The sequence below is a fragment of the Pipistrellus kuhlii genome, unplaced genomic scaffold, assembly GCF_014108245.1.
Source record: "Pipistrellus kuhlii isolate mPipKuh1 unplaced genomic scaffold, mPipKuh1.p scaffold_m20_p_15, whole genome shotgun sequence".
NCBI lineage: Eukaryota > Metazoa > Chordata > Mammalia > Chiroptera > Vespertilionidae > Pipistrellus > Pipistrellus kuhlii.
Genome location: NW_023425460.1, coordinates 12,595,118 through 12,617,441, shown reverse-complemented (window position 1 = coordinate 12,617,441; position 22,324 = coordinate 12,595,118). Strand labels below are relative to the sequence as shown.

Below are 22,324 nucleotides of genomic sequence, written 5' to 3'. Positions count from 1 at the left end.
GGGGGGCATGCAGGAGGCAGCTGATCAATGATTCTCTCTCATCATTCATGTTTCCATCTTTCCCTCTCCCTTCCTCTCTGGAATCAATAAAAATATATTTTTAAAAAATATTATGCCAAATGAAATAAACCAGGCACAAACTCCCCCATAAAGCATGATTCCATTTATATTAAATTCTCAGAACAAACAAATCTATGGAAACAGTTAAGTAGATTTGTGGTTGCCAGGGACTGGGCAGGAGAAAATAAGAAGGGATTGTTAATGAGAACAGGGTTTCTTTTTTTCTTTTTCTTTTTTTATAACAACGTTATGAGGTGGATATAATAATTACTATTACTCCCATTTTATGGCATCTAAGACTGAAGGGGGTTAATGTAACTTGCCCCAAATCCCAAAACTACAAGTGATGGAGCCATGATTCAAACCCGAGCCTGCCGGGCTCCCCAGCTGGTGCTCTCCTTGGCCGCAGTCCTGGCCTTCCTACAATGCTTGCTACCCTCTAATTCTTCCTTTCTCTCCCACTGCCAGGAATTGTAAACACTTCATCATTCATTAGTAAGATCCAGGTTGTGCCCTTGAGGAGCTCAGAGTCAAGTAAGGAAGCAGATCTATAAACAAATCATTTCAATACGTGGTAAACGGAAATAGAGAGGCGAGCCTGGTTCTGTGTGGAGAGGCAGGAAATAGCTCATCCGCTTTCTGTATACTTGGATTCACCCTTGACTCCTTTTTCTCTCACATATCACTTCTAATGCACTGGCCAACTTAACTGGCTCTACCTTTCAAATATACCCGACATCTGACCTCTTGTCACCACCTCCAACTGCCACTGCTCTGGTCAAAGCCAGGGTTCTGCCTTGGCTGGATCATTACAGTAGCTTCTCAATTGATTCCCCTGCCTTTGCCTCAGTCTGTTTTCTACACAGCAGTTAAAGTGATCTTTTAAAAAAAAATAAGTCACATACTATCACTTCTCTGCTCAAAATGACTTCCAACAACTTCCTATTTCTTAGAATAAAGCTGAAAATTCTTACCAGGATTGGTAAGCTGACATGCTCTGCCTGCTGTCTCCTCTCTTCCTTCTCTGGCCTCCTTTCCTTCTACTTTTCCCCATCTCCCCTTGCTACAGCCCTCGTAGCTTCCCTGCTGCTCCTTGACAGCACTTCAGCCTCAGGGCCTTGGCACTTGCTGTCCTCTGTCCTTTCTGCCAAGAACAGTTTTACCCCAGGCACTCACGTTACTGCCTTCAGATTTGGCTCAGATGCCCTCTTGTTGTCTTGCCAATGGTGTCTTCTCTGGCCGCACTATCTAGATATGGCTGCTCACCCCATCATCCTTTGCCTTATTTACTTTTCTTTATCCCCTGACATTATCAAGTTATTTGTTTGTGATTTGTCTCCTCTGCCAGAATGCACCCCCATGAAGACAGAGACTTTATCTCTTTTGTTCTCTGCAGCATCCCTTGTCCTGCAACAGCATAGCAGGTGTTCAAAAGTATTTGCTCACTGAATGAATGAGTGAATGTCTCCTATTTGAAATGTGAACATACCAATAATCACATAGTGCTATTCCCTAAGCTCTAAGCACAAGGAAATCACAGATACCCTCACAACATTCTGAGCCCCAGTCCCCCAAATACACCACTTCAAGTACCCTGCTGGCAGCCACAGACACAGCCTGCCACAGACAGCACCTCCAGGACCCTGCACAAGTACCTAACAGGCCATTAACTAGTTAGCATCACCGCTGTAAGCAGTAGCACTTACAGGTTAAAGGGAAGAACCTAAAGATGGGGCTATTGAAACAAAGAAACAAATAAAAATCATCCTGTTGTATCAGCTGGCTCCAGTGAGCAATCCTTCCTGTTGCTGGTGACAATGTAAATGTCTCTCTGTATAAATGAGATGTCTTTGTTCCCAACAGGAATAAAAAGCTCATTAAATTATCACCACAGATGCACACACTACTTGAGTAGGGGTTGTAAAGATTTACATATTTACCTATGAGTCACCTTCTCTTTGCACATCACTGCTAGCCTGTTTTCCAGAGTTTCCAGAACAAAAGAAGCCTGCTTGGAATTATTCTGATGTCAGTTCCTCAACAACAATTGATAAGCGGAAAGCAAAAGAGGTGGCCTTTTCCTTGTTCCACCCTCTTCCCCACGTTACATAAAAATGAGTTTGGGTTTATATCTCTCCTTTAATATACCAGCTAATCAAATGAATCACACAAGATAAATATTTACCAGTTCAGGGAAGAGAGATCTCATTTTGTAAGCATATATGAGCAAATGATGCTGGTACCTTCGAAAGACATTGTGGCTTAACTCCTGTTTTGAAAACACATAGGTTCTTTTAAATTCATATTTGCAACAGGATTTGTATTATGATAGCCACATTTTAAATGCAGAACATTTATGATTACTTAAAGTAATAATAATAATAATATGATGTCAGAACATGCTTTGAGAAAAGTCTGGAGAAAAACATGCCAACTGTTAATAGTGGTCTCTGACAGAGAGAGCAGACTTTCACTTTAACATTATTTATTACTATGGATTATTTTTATTCTGAGGAAAAGAAGCAATTTTTTATGTTTCTATTGATTTTTTGAGAGAGAGAGAGAGGAAGGGAGAAAGATACAGAGATAGAAACATTAATGAGAGAGAAACATCTATTGGCTGCCTTCTGCACACCTGCAACCCAGGAATGTGCCCTGACCAGGAATCGAACAGGGGTCATACCGACCAGGCTAAAGAGTTTTTGAAGTAGGAAAACATTGAGACATTCAAAGATGATGCAAGGGACAAAGAGCTGCCTTTCTTCAAATATTCTTATGTCTTTGAAGCCGCGAATCAATAACAAAAACACCGTTACACAAAACTTTTGACCCCTTTCTTCAGGATCAAAGAGAAGTTTGAAAGCATTGGCCTGAAACAGTTGTTGACACGTGCATACACGGGACTGGCATGAACAGCAGTCAGGATCTTTTGAACTCGGTGACACAATTTCTATAGCACAACCAGTCCTTCATCCATCCCCTACACCTAGAGAAAAGGTATTTCCAAATTCTTTTTAAATGAAAACAAGAAAGTTCTAATGGTTACTTACAAAAAAGTAACTATTACACTTTGTTCAATATTTATCTTAGAGTGCTGAGAACAGAAAGGCCACTGAATCGTTAATTGCCAACATTCATTGAGCTCTTCCCGCATGCAGGACACCTCGTTTACTCTTCACCGCAGGCACACGAAGTACTATACTGCTGTCTATCCTTGTACCTGTGAGAAATGCCCAGGTTCAGAGAAGTTTCTCACGGTCAGCTAGCTTGGAAGTGGAGCTAGAAGCAATCCAAACAGACAAGCCTATGTTTATGTCTACTACTCCATCATGCTAATAAATCAGTAATTTCAATGCAATGGTAGACACTACATTTAGTGGTCCAAAATGGTATATATTAATTTCTCCTACCTACACTTGCTATAAAGGCTAGCCTTTCACTTTAATGAAACACATTTCAAAATCTTTCCGGTGTATTCTCTACTTCTGTCAAGTTAAAAGTCAGTATCTGAGTGAATTTTTGTTTAACATTAAAAAAAAAAAAAAAAAAAATGGGGCCCAGTCTGGAGTAGCTCAGGAGGTGACTGGTTCGATTCCCAATCAAGGCATATGCCCAGGTTGTGGGCTTAATCCCCAGTGTGGAGAATACAGGAGGCAGCCAATCAATGATTCTCTCTCATCATTGATGTTTCTATCTCTCTCCCCTTCTCCCTTCCTCTCTAAAATCAATAAAATTTATTTTTTTTTAAATTGGGGGACAATTGGTTGCCTCCTGCACACGCCTACACCCAAGGTATGTGCCCCTGAGCAGAACTGAACCTGAGACCCTTTAGTCCACAAGCCAATAGTCTAACCACTGAACAACACTGGCTAGGACCTTAAAATATTTTTTCTCAGGAACCTTAATCCTTTTCCAAGTATATAAAGAATCACTTACATTATTCATCCAAATTGAGTAAATGGATGCTTAAATAGACTTGAAAACTATTTCTAGATTGAATCATCTGTCAACTGCAAGGCTGACAAGAAAAGGTACTGATGTCTGTGTACCTTTTCATTTTAAACAATATTTACACAGTCCCGTGTTTCTCTGAACAAGAAACCTGAGGTAGCCGATACATGAAAACTCCATCACTATGACAACTAGAAATGGCAATTCGTCATGTATCCCAAATAGAAACTGTGCCAGCGACAGACAAAAACTCAAAGCCACGCTTCATTAGAAGAAAAATCCAGTTAAAGAGTATCCTGGGGCTGATGGTTGTTTTTAAGTGTTTATCAAATGTTTACTAGGAAATATATTTTAATATTAACTCCAGTTCAGAGAAGTAATTAATGTCTTCTAGAGAAATGGTCATGAAGTCACTCATTCACTCACTCCCGTCATTACTATTTGCAGAAAGCAGATGTCCTCTGGGTAGGTGGATGTCCTCTGCTGGGCACACCATTCGGAACAAGATAAGCCTCACTGAGCTTCCGGTATGGCTAATAAGCAAATGGGCAACGAGGAGATGGTCCGATAAGCAGTTTGCTGCCTGACGTACAGAGTGCTCTGGAAATCGCACAAGACTTCCCAGAGGCAGAGATGGCTAAGCAGAGACCTGATGCAGGAGCATGACCTGCCAATCAAAGCAGGGCAGGGAGGCGTGCAGGCCTCAGGGGAGCTCCAGGCAGACGGAGCAGCAGACGTTAAGGTCTGAAGAGTAGAAAGCAGAGCACCTATGGAACCAAAATAGTTCTGAGTGGCCCTAGCATGGTGGTGGAGAGAAAATGAAAATGGAGAGATGGGGGGAGGGCACGAAATGAGGGTGTTTGTACCTAAAGGCCCAGCAATGACAAAGAATGAACTATTGCTACATGTGCACTGCGGGTTAATACCACAGACACAGTGTAAATCAAAAGAAGCCACACACAAAAGAGTACACATTGTATGATCCTAGTTACATGAAATCCAAAACCAGGCAAAACTAATCAATGACAACAGAGATCCACAAATAGGAGACGGCTGACTTTGAACTGGACATGAAAAGGATACTAGAAATGTCCTACATCTTCATCTGGTTATACATACAAACAAATCTGTCAAGTTTGCACTTATGATTTGTTCGTGTGGCCTTAAACAAGTTATGCCTTAATAAAAAGGGTGGGAATCAAATGAGCAAAAGTAATAGCTAAGTATTTAACAAAATAAATAACTTCCTATATTGGGAAATCATCTGCTTATACAAATCAAAAGGATCAATGATTGCTATAAAAATATAATAAAGAGCTTTAAGATAAAGGATACATATTTTGTGCCAGTCTTTATGTATTTATTCACACACCTGATAAAAATATCTGTTAGGCCCTAGCTGATTTGACTCAGTGGAAAGAGCATCCCAGGTTTGATTCCGGCCAAGGGCACATGCTCAGGTTGCAGGCTCAGTCCTCAGTTGGGGGCGTGCAGAAGGCAGCCAATCAATGATTCTTTCTCATCATTGATGTTTCAATCTCTCTCTCTCCCTCTCCCTTCCTCTCTGAAATCAATATATATATATATTTATTTATTTTTTTAAACATCTCAGTTAAGAGTGAAATCATTATAATGGCAAAAGTAACTATACAACTGATCCCAAGTGCAGTCAGATTCCCACAAATTAAAACATGAGCAACCCACAGCTCCTTAACACCTGTGCACTCACGCACTCTGCCCACACCCATTGGGCCCAACAATTACAGGTGCCAAGTGCAGACAGGACCCCGGGCCTCTTCCCTGGCTTGTCATGTCCTAGGAAAGGAAACTTTTTTTAAAATATATTTTTATTTTTATTTTTATTAAATTATTATCTGTGTACATATTTTAACATTGCCCCCCCCTTACACACCCTCCCTCCCCAGAGTTTTGTGTCCATTGGTTGTACTTATATGTGTGTATACAAGTCTTTCGGTTGATCTCTTATCTCCCCCAGATCTCCCTACCCTCCCCGCTTTAATTTGACAGTCTGCTTGTTGCTTTACTGTCTTTATATCTGTCTTTTGGTTCATCAATTTATAATGTTCTTTAATATCCATAAATGAGTGAGGTCATGTGGTATTTCTCTTTCATTGACTGGCTTATTTCACTCAGCATGATGTTCTCTAATTCTATCCAGGTTGCTGCAAATGATGAGAATTTATATATTTTTATTGGTTTCAGAGAGGAGAGAGGAGAGAGGAGAGAAAGAGAGAGAGAGAGAGAGAGAGAGAGAGAGAGAGAGAGAGAGAGAGAGAGAGAGAGAATATATCATAAATTAGCTGCCTCCTGCACACCCCCTATTGGGGATCAAGCCCACAACCCGGGCATGTGCCCTTGACCAAAATCGAACCTGAGACCTTTCAGTCCATAGATTGACACTCTATCCACTGACCCAAACCAGCTAAGGCTAGGAAACATTTTTTAATGAAGAGGAGTTTTGGTTTTATCATTTGTGCAATATAGAGTTACAGGCAGGTCTTAATCATATTTTATAGAAAAACCATACATATACACATACTATATACAGACCTATAGTGTGCACATATGGCAAATATCATCATGAAATTTACAAAAGCATTATCTTCCCTGAGAATAGAATCAGGGTATGAATACACAAGAGATTTCAAGTGCATTGGTGAAGCTTTAAGCTGGGTGGTACATTATGTGAACATTTGCTTTGGTATTCTTTATACGTATTCAGTATTTTATTTTCCCCATACTTGAAAAGAAAGACCACTATCTCCAGTGTGAAGCAATTAAAGGAGTACTGTAAGGATCCAGGCATGAAATGATGATGGCCTACTCTAGAGGCTGTGAGGACGGAGGGAAGAGGAAAGGACGTGATTGGTAAATCACCAGTATCAACCAGATGTGGAGAGGAAGAAGGCAAGGTTTTTGTGTGACCAACTAAAGGGATGGTGGTTCTATTCAATGAGATGGGGGAACAAAACCAAAATAAAAAAAATGAATGAGATTTTAGAGAGGATGAGAGGAAAACAATGAGTCAGTCCAGTTTTTGACAGGGTGACTTTGAAATGTCTCCAAATAGAGATTTCCAAGCAGCAGTCAAAACTCCAGTCTGAAAATGAGGAATGAGAAGGGAGTTAAGGATAGATTAGGGAATCATCAACAAAGAACTGGCACTGCTGGCGTACTCAGTTGTTGAATATTGAGCTATGAACCAGGAGTTCATGGTTCAATTCTTGGTCAGGACACATGCCTGAGTTGGGGATTCAATCCCCAGTGGTGGGTGTGCAGCAGGCACACTGGTATTTTTTTTTTTTTTAAAGAACAAAGAGCTAACCATTGAAGCTACAGACTTAGACAAGACTCCAGAGAGAAAGTGAGGAGTAAGTCCAGAGAGTTTAGGAGAGAACCTGACAGAGTCACAAAGAAGACAGAAATAGCAGCGTAAGAAGTTGGAGAAAAAGTATGAGTGCACATCAGATAGTTAAGAGCAAAGAGTGTTTCAAGAAAGAGGGCATAGCCGAAACCGGTTTGGCTCAGTGCACAGAGTGTCAGTCCCAGGTTCGATTCCGGTCAAGGGCACATACCTTGGTTGTGGGCACATCCCCAGTAGGAGGTGTGCAGGAGGCAGCTGATAGATGTTTCCCTCTCACTGATGTTTCTAACTGTCTATCCTTCTCCCTTCTTCTTTGTAAAAAAAAGTCAATAAAAATTTTTTAGGAAGGAAGGAAGGAAGGAAGAAGGAAGGAAGGAAGGAAGGAAGGAAGGAAGGAAGGAAGGAAGGAAGGAAGGAAGGGAGGGAGGGAGGGAGGGAGGGAGGAAGGGGCATGATCAACAGTACCAAATCTTAATGTTCAAGGAAGATAAAGACAAAAAAGCAACCATTGGATTTGGCAGCCAAAAAGTCCTTGGTGACTATTACAATACAAAAACAGTTTCCAAGAAAGGTGAGGAGGAAGTCAGACTGGAGTAAATAAAAAACTGGACAGAAAGGAAGTAGAGAAATTAATTGTGAACTTCTTTTTCAAAAAGTTTGGCCCTAGCCAAAATTGGTTTGGCTCAATGGATAGAGCATCAGCGTGTGGACTGAAAGGTCCCAGGTTCGATTCCGGTCAAGGGCATGTACCTTGGTTGCGGGCACATCCCCAGTAGGGGGTGTGCAAGAGGCAGCTGATGGATGTTTTCTCATATCGATGTTTCTAACTCTCTATCCCTCTCTCTTCCTCTCTGTAAAAAATCAATAAAATATATATATATTTTTTAAAAGTTTGGCTCTAAAGGGAAGGAGAGGAGCAGGAGGCAGATAGGTTAAGGAAGCATTTTAGTTTGTTAGGGTTTTTTTCCAAGTTAAGATGTACATAAGCATTTATATCTAAATTTATGATAATGCAATTTAAACTATCATAAGGGAAAAACTAAAGTATGAATACATTATCATACATATGAACATGTTCAGGTCCCTGAAATGAAGAAAACCAGCCAAGTTCTCATCAACTCAACCATCTGGTTACAAATGTGCTTAAGTCATGTTAGCACTCCAATGCTGGAGAAATAAGGCATAAACTGGACACATTTTAAACAATGAAGCAGCATATTATAGCAGAAAGAAAAATGGATGTCTACCATTAGAGGAAAGACCCTACTCCCTTCCCCCCTCCTACCATCCAATAGTGCAAAAACATTCTTTGGCATTGAACAAACAAAAAAATAAGTTTGAGAGTAAGAGAGAAAATAAAATTAAGTTGCAGTGGCTTTTAGTTCTATTCACTGTTCATTTCCATGAGAAACAGCTATAAAATACCTACCTGCTTTGGAGTTTTCAGGATGCTTGTCAGGATGACATTCCAGGGCTCTGACCTTAAATTCTGCCAGGATTTGTTCCACCTAAAACAAAAGTCAATGTTTAAGATAAAGAGTCCAGATTAAATGTCATGAAGGAAGAACTTGGACATCAGTCCTTCCCAAAACAGCCATGATCAACCCAATTTTCATTTTGATCTTTCTATTTGTATTTTGACTTTTTTTTTTTTAATTTCTATGTTTTCCAAAAACAGGTAGGATTTTTTTAATATATATTTTATTGATTTTTTACAGAGAGGAAGAGAGAGGGACAGAGAGTTAGAAACATCGATGAGAGAGAAACATCGATCAGCTGCCTCTTGCACACTCCCCACTGGGGATGTGCCCGCAACCAAAGTACATGCCCTTGACCAGAATCGAACCCGGGACCTTTCAGTCCCCAGTCCGACGCTCTATCCACTGAGCCAAACCAGTCTTGGCTGTATTTTGACTTTTTTACTCTAAGAAATAATTTCCTTAATTACACAATTCAGAAAGCATCCAATAATAGCCCCTATTCAAATAGTGGTTTGTGATGACAATTTAACCTGTTGATTGCCCAAGACATCTGTGAGCTCAATATATTATCAATAAGGTTTATCATAAGACTGTACTAGTATACAAGTCATACGTCTGAATTCTTTAAGATACTTAGCCACCATTCATTATTTAGGGATAACTGTCCAATTTATAAATTATTCATTATAAAGTTCCTTCTTCCTGTCTTTTGGCCCTTTTCAGTTTTATTAAGAATTTCACAATTTTTTTTAAAAAGTACATAACTCAAACCTGATCATTTTGCTACTAATTAACAGCTTGGTTAGAGATTTTTGACTGGAAAAACAGAAGCTTCATCCCAAACTAGAATTATGTTTAAGGGCCATCTATGATTTGATTTAATCCCTGGTATCAGAAATAATCAGCATTTGGCTTTATTTAATACTAGAGGCTCAGCACGTGAAATCACAAGAGACCCAGACCCACCGTGCCCGCAGGACCCAGACTTCCTCCCACCATGCCAGGGGGACCCAGACTGACTCCCGCTGCACCACGAGACCCATCAATGCACCTCCTGGTGACCGTATGTTTGGTCATTACAGTGTTATGGCCACTGGCCTTTTATAATATAGACTAGTGACCCGGTGTGTGAAATCGTGTGGCCCTGCCCACCCAAGCACATCCCACCCACCCTCCCTGCCTTGATACCCTAACCTCTCCACCCAGAGCTCAAGCAAGCTTGGCTCCGCTCCCGATCCCTCAGGCTTTCTCTGGCCACTTCAAGCCCTGCCCTCAGCCCTGAGAGTCACCTCGGCCTGGTCTTGCCTCCTCTGGGCACCTCCCCACTTCTGCCCTATCTCCAGCCCATCATGGTGCCAGAGAAGAGCATGGAAGCCTCCTTCGCTGAGCTCCTTCCCCTGGCAGGTGGGCGGCAGGCAGGGCACTCTGAGTGTAAGTCACTGAAGGACTGGTGAGGGGGGTGACAAAAGACGTGAGGGGAATGCTATGGGCTCTCACACCCACCTCCCCGCCATGGGATGGTCCTGTCTCCTCCGGGTGCCTCTCCACTTCCGCCATGTCTCTGGAGCAATGCGGCAGCTTCACCCCGCTGCATATGCGCAGGCAACCTCCTGCTGATCAGTTGTTGGTATCACGACCATTATCATATTAGCTCTTTATTATATAGGATAATTGCAATGACAGCAGAAGTAGACAATAGGGGTTATGTGGCTCTGGAATCTGGCTGCTTAGTTTTGTGTTTTGTTTTGTTTTTTCTCTCTTAAATGTTTTGTTTTAATAAATAAATAAAGCATCATGGCTTAGATTTTAAATCACGTTTATAGATAAGGAGCATTTCTAAGCCCAAACAGGTAACAGTGAAGCTCCTACTGCTGGAAGGAATGCATGCCCACAGGTATGGTAAGCCTAAAGAGCAGAGACTTACCAGCAAAGCATATACCATACGCATAACCTCTAGACTAGAGAAAGGCCTGGCTGCTTAGTTTTAAATCCCAGTTCTGCCCTAAGACTTTAGGCAAGTTATATAATTTCTAAGTGTCTAGGTTTCCTCATCTTTACATTACAAGAATAATGTAAGTAGAGCAAAGCCTGATGATAATAAGAACTCAATAATAGTAGCTATTATTAAATGTCGGTGGTTAAGTAACTTGTCTGAAGTCACTGTTAAGCATTTAGACTTAAAATCCAATCATCTTTCCCCACTGTTTTTATAAGGCTGAATTCTTCAGGCTCAGGAACCCGTTATTAAGTTCCTATTATTAAATGAATTCCCAAGTAGCTTAGCTCAATATCGTAATAGGATTCATGGGAGGAGAAACGTATGTTTATCAGCTCCATGTCATTCAATCAATCAATCCTCATAAAAAACTATTCATAGGTTGTATTAGACATGCATACAAATAAAGCCCAGGCTAGTAACTTTCTTCTTTTCCTTGTTAAGCAACTTACTGAGAAAACTCTTAGAATAACAGGAAGATATAGGTTTCCTATTAAGAACCATAATCAATTGTTTCCTCTTTCTGGTGCTCCCTTTAACCATCAGTCACTATTACCCTCCTACATATATAACAAAGAAAATTGAGAATAACTTGTTTCTCAATTTTAAAATATTAAATATTCTAAAGATCCTAGTAGTAAGCATTTTGTAATTAACAAGTAACTTATGAATACTTATCATCACTCTTTGAAAAAAAATTCTAGCAATACAGATAAAAATTAAAAGCTCCATCAAGGCACATTTTTTACATATATATGCATATATCTTGAGGGGGGTTAATAAATGGATAAAATCATACCTATCAATGGTAGAAATTTTGGGTTTTATTGTTGTTGTTTTATTTTTTTATTCTGATCCCATTAGGAAACATTCTGCTATTAGCCCCTAGAAGCAAATATGTCAAAGTAGTTAATTCTCCATAGTGCTCATATGTATGACAGTTTCTTCTTTCTATATTTTGCCAATTTTAAAAAATTAAGAATAGTCCATATATGTCTTTCATTACTTTTCACAGTTTTACTGTTGTAAAGTTTATCATAAATCTCTTATGTAAGGCTAGTTCTGGTTAAACCAACTGGTAAAGTGGGCTACTTTGTCTTGGACACATTCTATTAACCTTCTGGCATATCCACCCCATCCACCCAGTGCCAAGTACAACACGTGAGCAGGTGAGGCCCGCCATGGCAAGGTCCACTGCATCCTGACTTCCTAAGCCAATGTTCAATGGTCTGGAAAACTGCTTACTCTGTGGGCCAGTAAACACACAAAAATATTCAATTTTACTTGTACTCAAATAAAGCAAAACATCCAAGGAATTATGACACCCAGTGAAGGTGCAAGGCACTAAGCATTCTCATGCTCCCTTGGAGCTAACTTCTTGAAAAACAATTGAGATATATATATTTTCTTACTCTTTGATCCAACAATTCCAATTTAACGAATCTGTCTATGGAGATAATCCAAGGAACGAAAAGAATTTAGTTATAAAAAGGTTCATGCTGCCGAAACCAGTTTGGCTCAGTGGTAGAGCATCGGTCTGCGGACTGAAAGATCCCAGGTTCGATTCCAGTCAGGGGCATGTACATTGGTTGTGGGCACATCCCCAGTAGGGAGTGTGCAAGAGGCAGCTGGTTGATGTTTCTCTCTCATTGACGTTTCTAGCTCTTTATCTCTCTCCTTTCCTCTCTAAAAAAAAAAATCAATAAAATATATTTTTTTTAAAAAAGGCTTCATGCTATACCTTGTAAATAAAAACCTATCTGTCCATAATAAGACATTTGTTCAAGTTCACTGTAATATAGCTACAGGCTGGAATATTTTGCAGTCATTAAAAAATCATCTTATGGTAGAAAACTTTTAATAACCTGAGATTATTTATATAATGCATTTCTATGAGAAAAGGTAAGCTACAAAGCATTTTGTGCAGAATAAATCCATGTTTAACCTCAAAAGGAATGATGTAATATATATATATATATATATATATATATATAGGCACATATATACATATAAAATAATAATTATATATATATATATATATATATATATATATATATACTAGAGGCCTGGTACACAAAATTTTTATGCACAGGGTGGAGTTCTTCAGCCCAGCCTGCACCCTCTCCAATCTTGGACTCCTCCTGGGCCTAATCTGGCAGTTGGACATCCTTAGCATTGCTGCAGAGGCTGGAGAGGTTACCGCCACTGCTGCTATGCTCGCCAGCTGTGAGCCTGGCTTCTGGCTGAGCAGTGCTCCCCTTGTGGGAGCACACTGACCACCAGGGGACAGACCCTGCATTGAGTGTCTGCTCCCTGGTGGTCATGCCTGTCATAGTGACTGGTTGTTCTGCTGTTTGGTTGATTTGCATATGAGCCTTTTATTATATAGGACTTGAGGCCTGGCGCACAAACTCATGCACAGTTGAGGTCCCTCAGCATGGCCTTGGGGATTGGGCCGAAACCAGCAGTCCAATGTCACCTGCCTGCTGCTCCTGCTCATCCCAGCCCCATGGATAAGAGCATCGGCCTGTGGACTGAAAGGTCCCAGGTTCGATTCTGGTCAAGGGCATGTACCTTGGTTGTGGGCACATCCCCAGTGGGGGGTGTGCAAGAGGCAGCTGATTAATGATTCTTTCTCATCGATGTTTCTAATTCTATATCCCTCTCTCTTCTTCTCTGTAAAAAAAATCAATAAAAATATATTTAAAAATAATAATAATTGCCGAAATCGGTTTTGCTCAGTGGATAGAGCATCGGCCTGCAAACTGAAGAGTCCCAGGTTCGATTCTGGTTAAGGGCATGTGTCTTGGTTGTGGGCACATCCCCAGTGGGGGATGTGCAAAAGGCAGCTGATCAGTGTTTTTCTCTCATCCGTGTTTCTAGTTCTCTATCCTTCTCACTTCCTCTCTGTAAAAAATCAACAAAATATATATTTTTAAAAAAGAATTGTGTGTGTCTCAACTCAATTATTATAAAAATGAAAATATCAAATGGTTTTGAAATTATAACCGCTAAATTGTTTTGGGATATGAACAGTTATGGTCAATTTTTTAGATCATCAAATCAAGGAATATGTGAAGTAAAGGAAATCCACCCAACACAAATCAAGTAAAGAAAATGTCACACTACTAAAAATTGGCATAAAATATTTTTAAATGGAAAGGATACATAAAAAAGCAATTGACAAAATTATGGAAGGTCATTTCATTTTAAACAAATGACTGTTATCTACACATCTGTGCCATTGACAGAGTCAGTAAAATGCAACCAGAAGAAGGAGTATCAATGCTTTTATCCTCCTAACACATACCACAGTATCTGCAGAGAAGTATGACTATAACTGCTAACTGTGAAATTAAACTGTTACAAGCATTATAAATAAACAACAGGGTCATTTTTTTAGTCTATTCAAAATTAATCCTCCTCTTTTATAGACTAAAATAGACAATAACAGAACTACAAGAGACTGACTAAACAGTCAAAAGATTTATTATGGGGATATAAAATCTCTTTATAACCTAGTATGACAGTATTTTTTAACCCAAGTTGAGAAACTTATCAAGTCTGATTATGCTCCTATGATTTTAAAAAGTTCCTTCAAAAATTATTTGGCAATAGTAGAATCCAAAGTATGGTAACGCACGGTAAAAATGGTAATAAGCTTTCAAACTAATCACCATAAAAGCAAGCAAGAGTAACATATTATCCTAAAGGAGAAATATGCACCTAAAAGAGTAATATAACCTGTTTAGTGTGTGTGTGTGTGTGTGTGTGTGTGTGTAACTACAAGGTACTCAAGGTAAACTCCTCAAAGTGATGATGGTGGAGATTTTAATCCTTTGTGTCCAATATAGCATTCTAGTCTACAAAGTACATTTTATTACTAAACTCCAGCCATATAAAACAAAATTAAATTAAAAATATATTTTGCTTTAAAATATTTTAATAGCTATATTTTAGTGATAAAATAAATTTTAAAATATAGACTTATAAAATAATATGAATATATGCAATAACATAATTGAAATATATGTTATATTCATCTCAACAATATTTAAAATTTAAAAAACTAGAAATAAAATATGTAACAATAACAGAATATAAATTGTGGTACAATAAAATTATGTGATCATTAAAATATGTATGAAGAATGTTTCATAGCATGGAGAAATCCTTGTTATAATGTTAGTGGATAAAAAGCAGGAATCAACAAGTATATATAATATCCTCCCAAACATGTCTTCAAAAATACGTATAGGAAAAAGACTGAAGACTAATATGCCAGACATTAACAGTGTTACCATTGGAGATAGAATTATAAATGAGTTTTCCATAATTTAAAAAACTTTTACAACCTTTATAATTGTCTATGGGGACCTTTAAAACATTATTCTATTATGAATTAAGTGAAAAACTACAGAATTTTCACATGTTTTGTATCAGGAGCCACCCTTTCAAGAAGTAATTTCTCCTACTCAATTTGAACTATTAACATAAAAGGATGCTTCTTGGTTTGCATAATTTAGCTGTTCACATAACAGTACACATTTTAATAAAACAATTTAAAATGCTAATTACTAGAAAATTACATTTCATCTCAATTAAAATTTAAGTTGCCATAATAAAGCTATAGCTTATGTATGGTATGAAACACAGTCAACAGCAACTACAACAAAATTTCAAGTATCTATTTTTCATATATTTGAAATAGAGTCTATGGTAATACACATATTCAATCACAAGTATCCATAAAACTGCAAGAAGGCACTATTCAAGTAAAGACCCAATGCACATTTAAATCCTTAACTTTCTCTGAGCCAAAGGTGCTTTAAAACAATACATGATTAGGTTTCTAGGCAATGTGACTAAAATTACAAAGTTAAAATCTTAAATAAAACCTGAATACTGTTGTGAAAAAGAACAGCATAATGCACTGTCTTACCGAAGACAGTTCATCACATCCCAGTAAGGTGTAGTAATCTTCAGTATCTTCCAACCTGTAATTCAGTATTGCGTCCATTGAGATCACTGAATCAACTCTTCTTGCCCCCGAAACAAGAGGCACAATGAGCTGCAAATTAACAGGAAAAGCCTTTTAAATCTGGTTTACCGCAGCATGTTCCAAACTGCACACACAAGGTTTAAGGCTGGACACAGCCAATACACACACCAGATGTCATCCAAGACCTGTGTAAACTACCTTTCATTGGCTGCTTACAGAAGAAAAAAATAACAGACCACTACCAAACTGTTGCAGTGCTGCCTGGGACTTGTAGTTTGAGTTTATATAAGTGATGCAGATTCACCATTCCTCTTCTGGATAAACAAGGACTGTCCATTTTTACACACTCCCCAAATGAGCCACCTCTCCACCTCCTATATTTTTTTTCTTTTACTTCTTTTTAAGTGATAAAAGAAAAAAATTTAAGCAATATTCTAAACTCTTAGAATTTGTTAGATATGAGTAGTGGGTGGTTTCTTGTGAATTTAGAAAATTTCAAAATGTTTTAAATAGAGTAAAAGAAAATAGACTTGGGAAGCAAATTTTCATTCATTTGTTAATTTATTCATTCAACAAATATTTATGAAGGACCTATTTTGTGCCCAGCATGAACTTAAGAAAGTTATGCTAACTCTGGGTTCTTAGGGAGCTTACATTCTGATGGAAGGAGGCAAACAAATGAAAACACTTAAAATCATGAACTAAAATAGGAAAGTGAGAAAAATAACTCTGTGATGATAGGGTAGATTTGCTGTACCATTTCTCCTGGGCTGGCTCACTCCAGACTCAAGAGTGTGTCTGGTCTGGAGTGGATGCAGGGAGCCTGTGGGTCAGCTCACTGTGGCCCCAGGAAATGCAGGTCTGGTTTAGGATTTAGAGAAGGTGAGTGGTGAGTTATACAAAACTGTAACTGCCTTAACCCTGTAAATGCCCCCATAAATATCACCTTGGAAAATACTTTTTTTCACTGAGCGTACCTATATACATTTTTTAAAAGCTTATTTCTGAAGAGAATTAAGTACTGAGGCACCATTTTCTTTTCTTTTTTCTTTCTTTTTTTAAAATATATTTTTATTTTTTTTATTGATTTTTTTTTTTTTTTTTACAGAGAGGAAGGGAGAGAGTTAGAAACATCGATGAGAGAGAATCATCAATCAGCTGCCTCTTGCACACCCCCCACTGGGGATGTGCCCGCAACCAAGGTACATGCCCTTGACTGGAATCAAACCTGGGACCCTTCAGTCCGCCGGCCGAGGCTCTATCCACTGAGCCACACCGGTTAGAGCTGAGGGAGGCACCATTTTCACCAATCCTTCATTATATGTATATCCTCTCTTGCTAAAAGTTCTGTATGTAACTAATTAATTACTTTTCTCATCGTTGATGTTGCTATCTCTCTTTCTCCCACGCCCTTCCTCTTTGAAAAAAAAAGGAAGGAAATTCTGACACATGCTACAACATGGATGAAGTGAAGACATTATGCTAAGTGAAGTAAGTCAGACACAGAAGGACCAATTCTGTATGATTCTACTTATATGAGGTACCTTGAGGAGTCAACTTCATAGAGACAGAAAGAAAAATGGAAATTTCCAGGGACTGTGAGGAAGGGTCAAATGAAGAGTTAGTGTTTAATAGTCACAACGTTTCAGTTTGGAAAAATTAGAAAAATCCTGAAGATGGATGTTGGTGATGGTTGCAAAACAGTATGAATGTACTCAATTCCACCAAACTGTACACTTAAAATAGTTAAAATGGTAAATGCTATATTATATATATTTTACCACAATTAAAAAGAAAAGTGATATGAATTCCCTCCAACAGTGGACAATACTGATCACAAAAAGGAATTGTTGCTTATTTATTCTCCATCTTGAGAAGAGTCAGGACAATGCTACAATGTTCTTCTGAAAAACAAAAGAAAAAAGAATTGTGAAAAGAATTTTGGTAATCACTCATTTTCATGTTTTATGAAATGCAACCCGAGGCTTCTTTTCCTGAAACACCATGTTCTCACTTCTGAATGTACCATGTAGTCACTGAAAACGACGTAGAAACATATTTAATGCCTGGGAAATGTGCACACTCCATTGTGAGGAGAGAAAAAGTTAGAAAACAGTATCTACTATGTAAAACTTCAGAGCATTAAGACCTATGCATGTTACTGGGTATAAATTATATCAAATTCATTTCAATTTTAAAAGTAAAAAATGTAAAATTTAAATTTTAAAAGTAGGTATGGTATGATTCCAGTTTTATAAATATACATTGTATGTATACGTACATTGTATATCTATAATAATAAAAGCATAACATGCTAATTAGACCCGATGAAAGGGAAGCCCAGATCTCGGTTCCTGGTAGTTCCTGGTGGTGGCTGAAGGGTAGCCCTGGTCCCGAGTGCCAGAGGGAAGCTGGTGCCAGCTGCTGGAGGAAGGAAGGCCTACTCTTGCACGAATTTTGTGCATCAGGCCTCTAGTATATTTATAAAATATAAAATCTAAAATATCATATAAAATATGATAAGGTATATACACCAAAATAGATCAGTTGTCCTTAGATAATAGGATCACAGGTGACTTATATTTTATTCATTTTAACATACCAGTATACTATTATTTTAATAAGAAAAAGCAAGCAATAAAAAAAATTTAAAAAAAAATTTTTAAAACAGGAAACAGCCCTGGCCGATGGTCTCAAAGGTTAGAGCACTGGAAGGAGCACACAAGGGTCACAGGTTCAATTCCTGGTACCTATTAATCATGTACCTGGTCCTTTCCTATAGGGTTAACCTACTTGGTAAAATGTGGGTATAGCTGCAGAGAGATGTCTGTTCCTGCTGAGACCATGAACATAATTTGGTCTCTCAGTTGCTGCCATTTTGGAAAGCATGGACATGTTAAGAATTTGGAGATCAGCCCAGCTGGTGTGGTTCAATGGTTGAGCATCAACCTATGAACCAGGAGGTCTCAGTTCAACTCCCAAAAGGAAGCATGTAGGAGGCAGCAAATCAATGATTCTCATCGTTGATGTTTCTCTCTCACCATCTTTCAGAAATAAATAACATATTTAAGAAAATTGGGCCGAGCCCTAACCAGTTTGGCTCAGTGGATAGATTCTGGGTTGGATTCTGGTCAAGGGCATGTACCTTGGTTGCCTGTACATCCCCAGTAGAGGGTGTGCAGGAGGCAGCTGATCGATGTTTCTCATCAGTATTTCTGACTCTCTATCCCTCTCCTTTCCTCTCTATAAAAAACAAACAAATAATGAAATTTATTTAAAAAAAAAAGAAAAGAAAATTGGGCCAAGTATATGACTACTTTCAGGAAAATTAATGGCCAATAAATATCAATAGTAGTGCAAACTTATTCATAATTATGAAACTGCTAATCAATGGAAGTTCACCTATCAGAGAAGCAAGATTTCTAACGTTTGATATTATCCAATGATAAAACAGAAATGACAAAAGTTAGCACTTTCATACATTTTTGGGTAAGAGTGTAAATTGATACAATTTGGCAATTTGGTGGTGTTTATCAACATGTGTCTCAGTTGCCTGTGCAATTTTGTCTCTCTACAAATGTGCCCTGAGAATTTACACCAAAATATGTTCCAAGGCAAGCACTGAAACATTCTCTGCAACAGGAAAACACTGGGAACAGCCAACAGGTCCTCCAATGGGAGAAGAGGGCAGTGCACGAATAAATTACGGCATTTATAGAAAGTACTAACTAACCGTTTTTTGAAGAGTCAGATAGCTTTCTTTGCGCATCTCTAAATGGATCAAATGGAAAAGGCTGGTTGAAGAGAGTATTATGGCATTCTCTTTGTGTGCACTTTTTATTGTAATAAAAGTGTACGTCTGCTCCTACACTTTTCCCCCTTTAAAAAGCAGGTGTTTTCCTTTGTAGGGTGGGAGCTGGGCAGGTACAGAAACGAGGCATTTATTTTATACCTTAGGAACTATATCTAGTCAATGTAGTCACCCTACCACTTTTGCTTTCCTTTTTATGCTTTTTGTGTTTTTAAAACAAGTGTCATTTGTTTTAGTTACATATATTTCGTTGAAGAAAGTCTTTTTAAAATGGTATAAAATAGGTAGTAGAGATCAAGTGAAATTTTTAACCGAATTAAAGGTACCTCAAGTGAGGCGAGTCAGAGGCACAACCTCACGCCCAACCAGACGGGAAAATCCGCCCGGTCAGCGCCCGCCCCGCCCTCTCCCCCACCCCAGCCCCAGCCCCAGCCCCAGCCCCGTCCTCCCTGCCCTCCCCGCCCCGCCCGCTCACCGCAGAACCGCCCAATCAGGTCCACAATTCCCACTAGGCATCGCGAGAACGACGTACAATGGGAACGCGAGACTTGAACGTCACGTCACTTCCGGCCGCCAGGAACCGTCCCTCCGGAAGTGCTTCTTTTTTAAATTAGTACATTTGCTCGCGGTCTTTAAGCCGGAAGTAGGAACCAGTAACACACAGCTCAGACGGAGATGGGGAAGGCTGGAACGCTCGAGCTGCGGGTCCCAGGAGCCCGAGCAGGGGCCGGAAGTGGCGCCTTTGCGGGCTCCCTGCGCACTCAGTGCGTGGCGCGCCGCTCTCCTGCCTCTGGCTTTCTCCTTCATGGCTCCTGCCATGTTTCCGTCGTGCAAACAAAACCGGCTCGCTTCCCTTCGCGGCTCATCGCATCCGAGCTTCCGGAGAGCAAAGCCCAAGTTCCACAAACAGCCTGCAACCCCTCTCCCTGACATTGCACATGCAGGCCCGCTCCCTCCGCTGGGACCCTGGGAGCAGAGGAAAAGGCCTCGGTTCCTTCCCAGCTACTGACCCAACGCCGCTCCGAACCCACGGCTCCCTCAGTGCCTAAGACCTGGTGGAAGGAAAACGAGGCGGCCAGGATTTGGACCTTCCTTGTATCGCAGCCTGTGCATTTGTAAAACGGCCTAATAAGTCCCTCCCCGGCAGCCAGAGCAGACCAGCATCCTGAGACAAGAACAGGATGTTTGACACAATTTGTCAGACACAATTTGTGATGCTTTAAAGGCTGTTGAGATTTTCAAGTGTTAAGTGCAATAATAAATGTTAGTGATCCCGCCGTTGATAATATTGTGTGGGGATATTAATAGAGGGGAGTGATTGGGTATGTGTGGGATGGGGTATATGAGTACTCTATGCTCAGTTTTGCTGTGAACCTGAAACTGCTCTAAAAAAATAAGTTTATTAACTTAAAAAACAATAGTTAAGAAAGGAAGTAGGATAACCATTACTGAGCCCCTATTAGGTGCCAGTGGTAAAGGTAGGATTTGAACTTTGCTGTATCTGCTTCCTAAGCCCATAGGAGGTAAGAAATGCATTTAAAAAAAAAAAAATGCTACATCAGATGATCTGGCCAGAAGTTTGGCGCATTAGAAAACTGACTTGGCAATGCCATGAGGAACCCTGATTTCTGAATCAACTCTTTACTGGTCCTTGGTGAGGCACGCTTCCTTGGTTTGTAGAGGAAGCTATCAGACCAGAGTAGTGAATCTCAGACTTAACGGTGCCCGCGAACCACCTGGTGACCTGATTCAGATGCAGCTTCTGCTTCAGGATGTCGGGGTGAGGTCTTGAGATTCTGCATTTCTGACAAGTCCGCACCCCCCGGAGGCGAAGTCTCTGTTGACCTAGGGACTCCACTTGGAGTAGCAAAGTCCTGGATCACTTGCGAGATCTTTTCAAGCTCTGATATTCTTACACTGTATTATGCTTCAGAGTTCCATTAAATAAAAGTTATTTTTAACTCCCTGTAGGAAGCTTGTGTTTGGACTCAGTCTCCAGCACTACCTCATGATTGCCACTAGAGGGACTAGAACCAAAGGAATCATCCAGCTCTGAGGTACAGTATTTACTTTCCTAGATTACCGCTCAGTACTCCTATTGAATAAAAAACAAAAAACAACCTGCCCCAACTCAGGGCCACAGGAACTAGCAATAACAATGGTAATAAAAAAATAATTTGAAACTTCACATTCTTTCCCCATGATGGAAATACTGAGAGATAGTGAACATAAGTCAGGCAAGGATCTGGGACACCAGCCACTGCTTATGTTGGCAAGGCAGGAGAGTAAGATCTTTCCGTTTTAGGAAGCCTGGTGCTATGATGTGTGCTCTATAGTAAAAGTAATTATAGGCACGAAGAAGTGAAGGTGTTTCCACGGTATTTTTAAAAATATGTTCTTATTGCCCAGCTGGTGTGGCTCAGTGGTTGAGCATTGACCCTATGAACCAGGAGGTCTCGGTTCCATTCCTGGTCAGGGTACATGCCCGGGTTTTGGGCTCAATCTCCAGGATGGGGTGTACAGGAGGCAGCCAAACAGTGATTCTCATCATTGATGTTTCTCCCTCTCCCTTCCTCTCTGAAATCAATAAAAATATATTTTTAAAATGAATAAATAAATTTTATTATTGATTTTAGAG

At 39.6% G+C, this 22,324-nt stretch overlaps 1 protein-coding gene across 1 annotated transcript in view; it reads right to left on the bottom strand.

The window, feature by feature from the left end:
* DNAJC12 (DnaJ heat shock protein family (Hsp40) member C12) overlaps positions 1–20,217 on the bottom strand; it is a 37,949-nt gene extending 17,732 nt beyond the window's left edge. The window contains exons 1-4 of the mRNA XM_045581818.1: positions 20,162–20,217; positions 17,834–17,911; positions 15,816–15,921; positions 8,826–8,904 (exon numbers count right to left, since the gene is read on the bottom strand). Of these exons, the coding sequence (XP_045437774.1) occupies positions 8,826–8,904; positions 15,816–15,921; positions 17,834–17,911; positions 20,162–20,202 (304 nt within the window). The 5' untranslated portion in view covers positions 20,203–20,217. The remainder of the gene's footprint in view (positions 1–8,825; positions 8,905–15,815; positions 15,922–17,833; positions 17,912–20,161) is intronic.
* Between the last annotated feature and the right edge of the window lie 2,107 nt (positions 20,218–22,324).